Raw genomic sequence first — 12,946 nt, 5'->3', positions numbered from 1 at the left:
AATCTGGGTCTGGTTTCACCTAACAAACAAGTTTCTATGATGTTTGTCCATCGCTCAACACAATATGTTAAGATAACAAATAAAATATCAAAATAGTTTGAGTGTAAATTACTATTTAGAATGTAATTTAAAGGATTTACTGTAAATTGACTGGAAAAAAAGTACAGTAGTTTTAATTTCTTTTATTGTCTTTGGCAACTGTGCCATTGCCTAACACAAGGTTAAAGATTTGGATTCCTTCCATGCCAGTTTACATATTAAGCAGTATTCTGGCTCATTTGTTGTGCATAATACATATTTAATTCAAGTAAATAATGAAAGGTCATTTTCCAAAGATAAATTTTCAACTAGCGGTTGCATCGCTGGTATAAACAAAATTTACTTTCTGGTGATTGGAGACAAAACGCATTCACTCCCATGCGTTCACCTGAAATGCACTTCAGATTTTCTCCCAAACAAAACAGGTAAATTATTTACGTCAAAACTCCTACTACATTCAATGCTTATATTAGTTAAATCCTCATACTCGGTACGGATAAGTGGGCATACTAATAGTTTCCGCCGGTATTGGTATCCGAGACCTCCGAGGCGAGGGGCAGCGGAGGAGAGAACCTGCCAAATTGGCTCAGCCAGTCGGATCCACGGCGGCGTTGGCGTTGCGAGCACTCTTGGAGATTAACAAGGTCTCCATCCCTGACCGAGGACTCCGGAAGTCCTCCCAGCTCCATGAAAAACCGTCCTCGAGCCGTGTTGGAGGTCAACTTCCACCGCCCCACAAGCGGCGCTGGCAGGGGACGATGGGAGCTGCCGTCCGACCATCTGGCGAACAACTAAGAAGCGGCGCTTTCCCGGGAGCGCTGTCCACCGCCCGCCCATTCGTATCCGGGTCTCAAACTGTGTGGGCGGCCCTTGAGCGGTTTCTCCGCCGCCGTCTCTCCGCAGGCTCAGGTGCGGAAGCGGAGAAGGAAGAAGCAGCAGCAAGCCGGATCGGGAGGGCTTCCCTGGTAGGTGGAAACTGAGCGTGCCTGCGTCCTTCGCAGGGGGAAAACGGGGCTGGCTGAAGGAGAAGAGGCGCTCAAAAGCGGGTGCAGGGATGCGTGTTTCCTCCTCGACAGCGCCAGAGGCTCGCGTAATTTGCGCCTAGGCGCGCTCTGCTCGGTTGGGGCTGCCTGGGCTGTATATAGCACCGCTTCTTGTGATTGTATACCCACAATGAGCATGGATACATGGATTTTCGGGTTATGCTTGGTTGTTTCGGTTACAAGAAAGCCAACCTCTGCAGCTTAGCAACTCACCTAAAGCATTGGGGACAGCATAGTTAAGAGACAGACTTTCTGGGGAGATAACACAATTATAGAGTTTTAGGCACCCTAGAAATGAATATTATTATTATTAGGTCATAGGTGGATGACCTCTCCAAAACCTTTGCTCTATTATAATAAATGTCCCACAAAACACTCATAGGCAGGACTTCGTAGAAATAACTTTTCCTGAATTTAGTTTAGTTCTGAGGTTAGCCTTTCAGGTATCATTAGATTACCAATATTTGAGCCCAACAGAAGTTATGACCCTGGATACTCTTATCTTAAACTGATTTTCCTTGGATTATTTACTACCATACTGAGTATGAGATTTAACTAATATCTGCTTCTAAGTAACATTTTAAAAATCTAATGAATGATTATTCTGAAGCAGGTTAACCAGCAGTATATGGAAAACTGGAGCTGGGTAGTTTTAACAGTATGAATTGTTTACTCGCAGGGCGCCTTCTAATCCCATTTAGGAAATAGGATGTTATTGTTATTTCTTCAATGTAGGCTCTACTCCATATGCATCTTAATGCAATGTAGTCATGGTATGAAAATACCAATATACCAAAATACCAATACTTCATCCATGACCCTGTCACACTTTCCTCTTCTCATTCCAGACCAATAATTTAAACAGCCTTGTCCTGTCCCCTTTGCACTGGATTTAAATTTCAGTGAAACCTTGATGTATCAAAGATCAATGGGATTGGCTTTGCAAGAACAAATCTGTTTTTACACATTGACTAACAACAGTTGTCTTTGATTTAATGGACATTTGTAAATATCAGATACTGTCTCCTTTAAATTGGTCTACTGAAGTTTCACTTCAGTATTGTAGTGTATTTGTATTAAGTCAAACCTGTCCTACTGCTCCAAGGCATATCAAATCTGAATTGGTGATCTCAGTTTGATATTTGGGAAAGGCCCAAAGCTAGTTGATCTATTGTAGGTGTGATCAGTTCTGTTATAAACACTTTGGATGCAACATGCTAACACATGTTATATTGCAATTATTTATTTCCCAGCATTTGTTATTCCTACACCCTCTGCTTCCACCAATAAACAATGGTTGTTTGTGGAAATTCTCAGTCATCCAAGTCATTGTGGTGCTTTTTTTGTTTCTTCAAAAGGCAACTGGACTCCAGTTATCTATTGCAAGGGGGGGGGGAGACACCTTTCAGACAAGACACTTGGTTATCCAATAACTACTCACTTGTTAGTTGCGCGGTCATGGAAGAATCTGACTCACACCTAATTTAGGCTATTTCTGCCTTGTGTCCCATTTCTGAATTTCCCCACATTATTTTAACTTGAGAAATTGGGCTGTGGGAGGAACGGTAGACAAAGTAGTCTACAATTGCCTGGGCAGTATCTAGAAGTGAGACACTGTGGGTCAGTCCTTCGCTGTTTCCAGGATGGTCCCATGGGCCAGATCTAAGCACCCCGTGGGCCGGATTCAGCCTGCGGGCCTTGAGTTTGACACCCATGCTCTAGCCTGCCTTTTGCAAAAAGCAAGGTATTTCACAGAAAGCATTAAACCATGGTTTCTCTTCTGCTTTGTACGCTTTTTCAGAAACAGCAGGCATGTCCCACTTTGAAAACAAAAGGCTATTATTTGGCTTAATGGCAGGAGCTGCTGGAATAACCTTTGTCTCTTGGTATCTCAAGACATACAAACGCAGCAAAGGTATGCATTTGCCCATATATCCAAATTCAGCCAACAGTTTTGATTTAGTAGATTTTCCACATGAAACTCACCAAGAGGAAAGGACAGTTTTGCTGTTACAAGGAAGACAGCTTCAGATCCTGGAGAAATTGAATGGCTTGGTGATAAGTGTGGAAGAACTTAAAAGAGAATTGATGTTTCTGAAGGAAGCTATTCCAAAGTTAGATGAACTTGTTCGAGATGAACTTCAAGGAAAAACAGAAAGTCGCAGAACCAGCCCTTCACATAGGCTTGCAAAGAAGCGAAGAACCGAGGCAGCAGCTCAAGGCGTATCTGATACCACCAGTTCTGAAGAGGCTGAAAGTGAAGGCGGGTGGGTATTTTAAAAATATTTGGAATTGTGTTAATGAAATGCTTAGTTTTTAAAAGATAAAAAGCCCATAAAAACAAGGTACATTTTATACATAATTTTTATTAATTTTTTTTAAAAAGAAAGATTAAAAACTAATACAAATTAATATAAGAAAAAGAAAGAAATCAAACAGAAAGATAAAGGTGCAAGAAAGGGGAAAAGTAAAAGAAAAATACGCAAGAAAGGAAAAAGTTACAAAGAAATAACTTCCAGTTTTGTTTGCGGCAGTTAGAAATACAATTATAATTTTACCTTATACTCCATGTTTACAACATAACTCTTCTTTCTATAATCTACCCTGTCTAATCATCAAAACCATAAGTCATAAGTTCATTTTTTCCTGTTTCATGCAGAAGGTTTACAAAGAGTTTGCATTCCACAATAAACATAGGTATTGTATTTTCTTTGATCAAAGAATTCTATTTAGCTATCTCAGTAAGTTCCATCATCTTCACCAACCATTCCTCCACTGTAGGTTGTGCTGCATCTTTCTATCATCATGCATACAATAATCTCACTACAGTTATGTAAAAAAAAAAAGTTCCATAACCATTTTTCCCAATTGTTTTGTCCATCAATCCCAAAAGAAAAAAAAACTGGTTTCAGTTGCATATTAATCTTTAAAATTCTCTGTGTAAGTGTATGTATTTGTTCTAGCTTTTTTTTACATGTTCATCAAACATGTTCAAGATTGATAAACAGATTTATATTCCTTGATGTGGAAGGCCAATATGCTTGGATTCTGCCATTCTCTAAAGAAAAAAAGCTGAACCAGCTGCAAGAAGTAGAGATGCTTGGTTTATCCGTAAGGACTGTCTTTACCAATGCAATTACTACTTTGTCTTCTTTATTTATAATCTCTAAGCTCTACAGTAGAGAGAGAAGTTGAAATAAAATTCTTCCTCTTCCCCGATACTGAATGTACTAATTTTCATAGACAAAAACAACCTATAGCAGATTTAAAAAGCTCTTGCAAACTTGTAATAAATCAGTACAGTATTTGCAAATACTTGTAATAAATCAGTACAGTATTTGCAAACTTGTAATTATGAATTTGACAGCTTGAATTTTACTGGCATAACAAATACTGCACTAAGAGACCCAGTGTGGTGTAGTGGTTAATGTGCTGAACTAGAAGCAGGGAGTACTGGTCCTTCTCCATACACAGAGGTCCAGTGGGTGGACTTTGGTCAGTTACTCCCTCTCAGCTATAATAACTTTCGGATTCTGCAATAAGCCAGCTGAAAAACAAACTCCCTTGTTGCATCATGCATTGATAGCTTTGCTATAAGAAGTAGGTGAGCACAGTTCAAAAACAAGCAGACTATGAAATCTTGTGGGACAAACCCTAAGAACTACAACAACAACTTGCAATATCCAGTACAGTCTTTTCAAGGCTAAGAACAAGACCTTGGTTGTTTGTTTTTTTTAAAGGATTGAAATGTTTTCATTGGAAACTAAGAGATAATTTATCTTGTCTCAAGGTCTTGTGATTTAGTAAATAATACTGACTGCCATAATAAATCTTAATACCTCTGAATATCAGAACATTTTTTAATTTGGTGCAGAAATGTTGTTAGTTCCAAATGATTGCATTTAAAAAAAACTGTAATTCCGTTGTGTATCTTTTCTACAATTCAATGGTCTGAAGAATTTTTCAGTTGGTAATTTTAAACAAAATTAAAATTAAAAAACAATTTCTTCATTTTAAAAAGATAAACATTTCAACCAAAACTGAAGATAAAGACAATATTAATTGGAAAAGATGTAATTGCTGAATTTCAATAAATTCAGATTGGCTTTATGTTTCAACATCAAAAATGTCACTGTAATTTTACTGAATAGTTTCTTATAAATAAAAATAATAATACAGTACAGGTAGTTCTTGATTTACAACCACAATTGAGGCCAACATTTCCATTGCTAAGCAAGACGGTTGTTAAGTTAATTTTGTCCCATTTTATGACCTTTCTTGCCACAGTTGTTAAATGAATCACTGAAGATGTTAAGTTAGTAACATACTAATTAAGTGGATTTGGTTTTCCCATTCACTTTGCTTGTCAGAAGTTGACAAAAGATGATCCCATCACCCCAGGACTGTAGCCATCATAAATACATGCCAATTGCCAAGAGTCTAAATTTTGATTTTGTGGGGGTGCTGCAATGATTATAAGTCTGAAAATGGCCGTAAGTCACTTTTTTCAGTGACATTGAACGGTCTCTAAAATGAATGATTGTAAAACAAGGACTACCTGTTGTGCAAAGTACCAAAGAACTGTGCCTGATTTAAGCATAATTTAATTGGTCTGTCTGTGGATATTGCAAAATTAATGAAAATGCTCAACATTGCATACTTTGCAGCATTCTTAAGATACGTTAATTAGAAAAAAACCAACAGTTACAAGTGACAATATAACCATGTAGTTTTCAAGAAGAAAATATTATATTTCTCCTCTTCTATTTTAGTTACATGACAGCTCATACTGATACCGAAGGAGAATCTGAGGAAGAAAAAGGATGGATCAATTCCTCTGTATCTTCTTTGACACCAGAAGAAAAAACAGAATTATTTAATCTCCTGCAGGAGGTGGACAGAATGCATGGTGGCTCGGAACATGAGAAAAGAGAAAGCTTCAAACTATTGCTTGAAAGAGAAGAAGCGGTATGGTCAATAATTCAGTTCAGGGGTGGTATTCATTTACCTTTGCTACCGGTTCGCACGTGAGCGTAAACAGGATGTGATGACGGGCAGGTGGGTGGAGCCTCTGGCCGCCGGCACTACCGGATCGCACGATCCGGATAGGACCGGCTGAATTTCACCACTGGTTCGGTGCCTTTTATTATGTACTTTTAAAAGTTTTAGTCATGTTGAAATTTAAGGACACATTTGAGTAGATTGGTTTTAAGGGGAAAAAATTAATTGCTTAAAAATGTCCCCTTTGATTAACATTCCCAAATATTTGCTGAGAGTGTGCTCCCCATATAAGTGGCTATGGTTATTCAGTGCAGATGAGAAATAGGACTTAGCAATAGCACTTAGACTTATATACCACTTCACAGTGCTTTACAGCCCTCTCTAAGCAGTTTACAGAGTCACCATATTTCCCCTAACAATCTGGGTTCCCATTTTACCAATGTCGGAAGGGTGGAAGGCTGAGTCAACCTTTAGCCTCGTGAGACTTGAACTGCCGGCAGTCAGCAATCAGCAGAATTAGCCTGCAATACTACATTCTAACTACTGCACCACATCCACGATCAAGTTCTGCCTCTCCTGGTTTCCCTTTTCTGGTTGCCAACAGACCAGCATAGCCTTTCTTCCCACATTAAATTTTTGGTTTATATGAGAGTCAATGTGGCTTTTACTGTGGGATTAGAGAGAAAATAGAACATAGAATAATAGAGTTAGAAGGGATCTCAGAGGTCTTCTAATCCAACCCCCTGCTCAAACAAGAGATCTTATATCCTTTCAGATGGTTGTCGAGTTTCCTTTTGAAAGACTTCAGTAATGGAGCACCCAGAACTTCTAAAGGCAAGCTATTCCATTGGTGAATAGCTCTCACCCTTAGGAAATTTCTCCTTAGTTCTAGGTTGCTTCTCTCCTTGGTTAGTTTCCAATCATGGATGGAGGGGTTCTAGCAGCAAACAAGGACTTCCCATGTTGTTTGTAGAATACAAACAGAATTTAGTACCAAAGCAAAGAATGCAAGGCAAGATTGCTAGGAACTTCTCTTGTTTACGCTAAAATGAAGATGATGGGAGAGAGCTGGCACTGCATCATATAGAATGCCTGTGCCCCTTCTAAGGAAATACAAGTGATGCTTTCTTCAGAGGCAGCCCCCTTGCATAGGAAAGAAAGACAAACATTGGCTCGGGTGATAAAAAGATTCTTTACTGCATCGAGGAGGTGTCAGCTTGCATTTTGCCAATGGCTGTTGCTAGATGTACCCACCATGGCAACCGGTTTGTACAAAACCCCATAGGATGTTTTCAACAAATGTTGGGGTCCCCTGAACTGAATGAATGAATGAATTTCAGTGGTTAGATAAATGCATTTGAAGGGTCAAAATAAGCTACTGTATATTAGTTCAGTTTACAGAAAGGAAAAAAAATACTTTACTGCTTCCATGTAACTATTTATAGAAATCTGGCAGGCCGTACAGCAAAAAAATCTTACTTTACTGCAGAGACTTTAAAACATATATGTATTAAATTCTAGATCCTATTATTTGCTACAACAGAAAACTCTGGAAAAAGTTTTTTTTTTGTTGACATAGGGTCATTTATTTGGAGTTACTGATCTGGCAGAATACGTGCACTCTGAGTCTCCGCAATTAAACAGTGTCATCTTTTGGGACCCAGGAAGGGTACAATGTCTGTAGTGGCACCTTCCCTCTCGAATTAGGGCCCCCATGAGATCCATACAACTCCCACTCTAATGGTATCCAGAAGGCCTTGAAAACCTGGCTGTTCTCCCAGATCTTGGCCTAGGGTGGATGGATCTCCCCCTGCTTTTTTATTTTGCTATCTTGTAATTATCTTGTAATTTGTTTTGGCCTAATTTATTGTATTTCATTGTTTTAATTGTTCTTCGTTCTGTCAGCAGCTCCAAATTGGTTGGAGTCAGGCAGCTTCAAAAGTGTAGTAAATAAACAAAGCACAACACAATAATGCATGAACCAAAGATGAAATGCTACCAGTTCTCTCTTGTTCGGGAGAACCAGTAGTGATAAAAAAAGCTATCAGTTCAGGCGAACTGGTAGTTAGCTACCGGTTCTGGCAAACCGGTAGTTAAAAAAAGCTACCAGTTCACCGGTATTTCCGACGATCAGCTGTGCAGCAGGATTTAGCTTTCCTGCTTTCTAGCAAAGCGAAATCGCGCGCCATGGCTGATTCCCCTCCCCCACTGTTCTACTTACCTTCCCAAGCCTCCTTTTGCCGCATACTGTGCATGCACATGCAGCACACATTTGGCATGCAGTGCACATGCGCAGCCAGAGTAGCGGTAGCAAACCAGTTAGGATTTCGCCACTGGCATGAACCCAATGAATTTAAAATACAAGAAATGTAATCACTTACAGAATGGCACATGGGGATTGGGGGGACATGCATTTTAAATATCTCAAAAGATCTCTGCAATAAAGCCAATCAAATGCATCTCTTTTGTTTGCAAGCAGTATCAAAACCATCCTGACTTTCTTTGGAGACTTGTCCGAGCTTACGGGGACATGTTTGAGTTAACTACAGATGCTGAGGAGAAAAAGAATTACGCTGCTGAAGGTTGGCTGTTCAGATAGATTTTAATGCAAATTTGTTCAAACTAGAAATATATCTGGAATGCTGTTTTATTGCTTCTGCTAAAAATAAGATGTGGCTCATTTAGCCAGCTGAGGCAGAGAAATAATTTTGGTAACAATCCTGCTGGGAACTAATCTGAATCCCTCTTTACTTTTCTTTGCTTGTACCAGGGCAGCCTCACACCAAGAAAGATGGTGAGAATATTTAGCTAAGCAAGTATATTAGTGGAATTTCAGAGAAGCAGCTTCCCTGCCCCAGTTCAATTCTGAATACACAGGGAATGTTAGGGGAAGGGCTTCAGGTTTTATTCTGATTTAGGTTCTTTTTAATTTTCTACCAAATCATGCATTGTAGTTTTCAAAATATTAATTGCAAAGCTGAATATATTTGTTTATTTATTACATACAATACATACATTTAGTACATCTTTCCCTTGTGAATTGAAGGCAACATGCCTTTTCCAATTTTCTCCTAAAAGCAGCCTTGGGAACAAGGTTATGCTGAGAGACAGTAGTTCTACATAAGCTTCAACAGCTGAGGCGGGACTTGGACCTGGATGTCCCCTGCCTAGTCCAGTACCTTAATCACTACACCACATTGGTTTTATCCTAGATGTGTGTCCTGCTGAATTAAATTAATCTGGAGCCAAATAAGATAAATTCCCGATTTAAGGTCACAATCAATATATAATTATATTTATTGTTGAGTGAATGGAGCATAAGCTAATATTACTTTATGCATATTGCTAAAATCTGTAAAATGCACCTTTTTCAGGAAAACTTGTTGGAGAGAATGCAGTTAACTTGGATCCATCAAGTGCTGAGAATCATCAGTGGTAAGTTTGAATAGTGGAGATTTTACCACATCTTTGATACTGTTTCTACAACTTTTAATCATGAAATGCCTAAAACAGACAAACTATTTTAATAAATGCATTCAGACTCCTCAACTTACTACCACAATTAAGCTCAAAATTTCTGTTGCTAAGCAACAGTAAGTGTGAAAAATAGTCGTAAATCACTTCTTTCAGTACTGTAACTTCGAACAGTCATTAACAAATGGTTGCAAATCGAGGACTACCTGTATTTACGGGTTCAGTCCTTGACATCTTGATATAGTAGAGCTGGGAAAGTTATCCTAGATGTAGCAAGTCTCTTTTATGATTGGTCAGTCTGGCTCATCATTTTTTGTGCTACTAGATTGCCAGCTACTATTGAGGATTATTGATAAAAATCTTTCCAAACAATAATAATGTTTCCTTTAAATTGAGTTGGATTCATGGTGACGCTATGACAAATATTTATTGTTTTCTTGCCACTAGCATGAAAGTAGCTCATCAATGCCACCTTGTAGAACAGAATTTCTCAACTGTGGCAACTTTTTAAGATGTGTGAACTTCAGCCCTTAAGTATTGAAGTTCACATGTCTTAAAATTGCCATAGTTGAGAAACATTCTTCTAGGATATTTCCAGTCTAGTCATCAGCCCTGCTTTTCCCAAGTGGGTTTCCATTGAAATCCTAATCAGGTTTGATCCTGTTGAACATCCACATTAATATAAGATAGCTCAGATACTATCATCTTCTGAACATCTCTATAGTTACTGCTTTTTTTAACTTTGGCCATTAGATGGAGCCATTGGATTCTCTATTTTTCTAATTTCCTAACTGTATGATAAATTCTCATTCTTCTTTCAGAATCTTTCGAAGTTACTGAATTATTTTACAATTCACAAAGGTTGTAGATTTTCTTTCTCTTCTGTAGAAGAGACGGCTTCTCTTCTGAGATTTCAATCAGACAAAAACAGCATTGCTGTTTTAAGGCTTTAGCTCGTATTTAACTCATATTCTGAACTATTTTTATCATTTATGTTGAATTTTCTCTCTCTCTTGTTTTACATTTACAATATTATAGAAGAATTAACTGTAACACCCTCAATATTATATTTAGTAAAAACCAGCTCAGCTTTTCTTGCCTGGAACCCTCCAAATGCTGGGGAAATGAATTTAGTCTCAGCACATGCAAAGGGCATTAAACGGAGTGAGGCTTGACTCACCTCACTTTTTTAGATGTTTGTAGAGATTCTCAATCATAATTGTCCCAAAGTGCTTTTCTCAAAGGCATCTGGACTTCCTTGGTTTTTTTCCTTGAAAATGTTTTGCTTCTCATCCAAGAAACTTCTTCAGTTCTGAAGAACTGAAATAATTTTGCTTATCTTTCTGCCCTGTATTAATGTATTTTTCTCTCCCTTTTTTTAGCCAATGTATGGTAATGAGGTAAATTCATCCAGCTATTCAAATGAAAAAATGATGGCGGACATTTTTATCACTTCTTCTTCCCGTAATATTGCAATTTTGGACATCTGTTTCTTTTCCTGTTCCCATTAACAGATTTTTTTTCTGTCCTATTCTATCTCTCCTATATTCTTCCCAGGGTAGATCTTTTCTTTTCTCTAAGTACAATTGAAATGTTTAAAAACATAAAGAACCTCCATTATGTAAAATGTAAGAACCCAAGGATCAATGGAGCTTTCCATAGGAAGTCTTACCCATATTTTGTGAGATGCATTGGGTTTGCTCTCAATAAAAGCTAATATTGCAACAGGAACAGTAATAACAGAGTTGGGAGGGACCTTAGAGATCAAATAATCCAACTCCCTGCTCAATCAGGAGACCCTGTACTATTCCAGACAAATGGCTGACCAAGGTCTTGGTCAGATTTTTTAGGGGTATTGCTCTTAAGTGTCTGGATTCTGTTTAGACAAAGTGGTTGGAAATCTGCTTTATGTAAATTTTTGGATAAGGATTTATTTTCACTAAGAATTTGAGCAGCTGTGAGAATTGATTTCTCATTTGTATATTGCAGTTGAAGCAATAAGAAGCGTATGGCAACACCTAGATCCTTATCTTGGTATAACAGGTTGAAACCGGATCACAAAAGAGCTACTGTATGTATTTAGTTAATGTTTTCAGTTGCACATTATGCCCTCAATAGCAGCAGTAGATATCCACAAACTCCTGTTGTACAAAGACTCCATCCTTCACAGATTGCAGGGTTATTCTATCATCTTTTATATTGCCCATTATATTTATTTATTTGTGAGAAACATTGAAAGGTGTGAATTATTTCTCAGTTCAGTTGTGATGAAAAAGAAATACATTTTCCTCTTTCTGATTTTAATAAAGGAAACTGTTACCCTATCTGTACTAGTTATGCAAAAAAAAAAAAAAAAAATCTAGATCCTCCAGAAATTAAGTCATAATAAGTGCTGGGTCAATGCTGAGTTAAGATCTCCATTTTTAATTGTGTTTAAAGTTGTTCTACTGTTATAGACCTAATGCTTGTAGATAAACATGTTTAATAAATAATAAAACAAACATGAAACATCAAAATATCAAAGAGGGAATCCAGGGTTAAATTCAGTACGATCAGTAAGACTTAGGTTTTTATGAAATAAAAGATCTCCAATTTTCAGAATAACAGAGTTGGAAGAGGCCTTAAACGTCTTCTAGTCCAACCCTCTGTTCAAGCAATAGATCCTATATCATTTCAGACAAATGGCTGTCTAATCTCTCCTTAAAAATCTCTAGTGATGGAGTACCCAAACTTCTGAAGGCAAGTTCCACTGGTTAATTGATTTTACTGTCAGGAAATTTCTCCTTAGTTCTAGTTCTAGGTTCTTTCCTTGATTAGTTTCCATCCATTGCTTCTTGTCTTGTGTTCAGGTGCTTTGGAGACTAGGTTGACCCCCTCTTCCTTGTAGCAGCCCCCCAAATATTGGAACACTACTATCATGTCACCCCTAGTCCTTCTTTTCACTAGACTAGACATACCCAATTCCTGTAACTGTTCTTCATATGCTTTTTAGCCTCCAGTACCCTAATCATCTTTGTTGCTCTTCTCTGCACTCTTTCTAGAGTCTCAACATCTTTTTATATCATGGTGACCAAAACTAGATGCAATATTCCACGTGCGGCCTTACTAAGGCATTATAAAGTGGTATTAACACTTTATGATCTTTGAGATCTTGACTCTATCTCCCTGTTAATGCACCCTAGGATTGTGTTGGATTTTTTGGTGACTGCAGCACACTGCTGGCTCATTTTTAAATGGTTGTCCACTAGGACTCCTAGATCCTATAATCAATGGATCTACTCTAAGCATACAAAGACACGATTCCCAGTTTCATTCTTGTTTTATCACTGTATGAAGATGCTTTGCTAAGTGGTTTCATTTACGTAATAATATTTATATGCTGCCCCAAT

The 12,946-nt window shown here is 38.0% G+C and overlaps 1 protein-coding gene across 1 annotated transcript in view; it reads left to right on the top strand.

Annotated features, from left to right (window-relative positions):
• The first annotated feature begins 680 nt into the window (after positions 1-680).
• Positions 681-12,946, top strand: part of RMDN2 (regulator of microtubule dynamics 2) — a 28,860-nt gene continuing 16,594 nt past the window's right edge. The window contains exons 1-5 of the mRNA XM_034428144.3: positions 681-1,004; positions 2,884-3,349; positions 5,855-6,050; positions 8,563-8,665; positions 9,458-9,518. Coding sequence (XP_034284035.2) covers positions 2,895-3,349; positions 5,855-6,050; positions 8,563-8,665; positions 9,458-9,518 — 815 coding nt within the window. The 5' untranslated portion in view covers positions 681-1,004; positions 2,884-2,894. The remainder of the gene's footprint in view (positions 1,005-2,883; positions 3,350-5,854; positions 6,051-8,562; positions 8,666-9,457; positions 9,519-12,946) is intronic.

This window comes from Pantherophis guttatus, chromosome 1, assembly GCF_059756535.1.
Source record: "Pantherophis guttatus breed Tessera chromosome 1, ASM5975653v1, whole genome shotgun sequence".
Classification (NCBI taxonomy): Eukaryota; Metazoa; Chordata; class Lepidosauria; order Squamata; family Colubridae; genus Pantherophis; species Pantherophis guttatus.
This window is presented reverse-complemented; position numbering and strand designations above follow the sequence as displayed.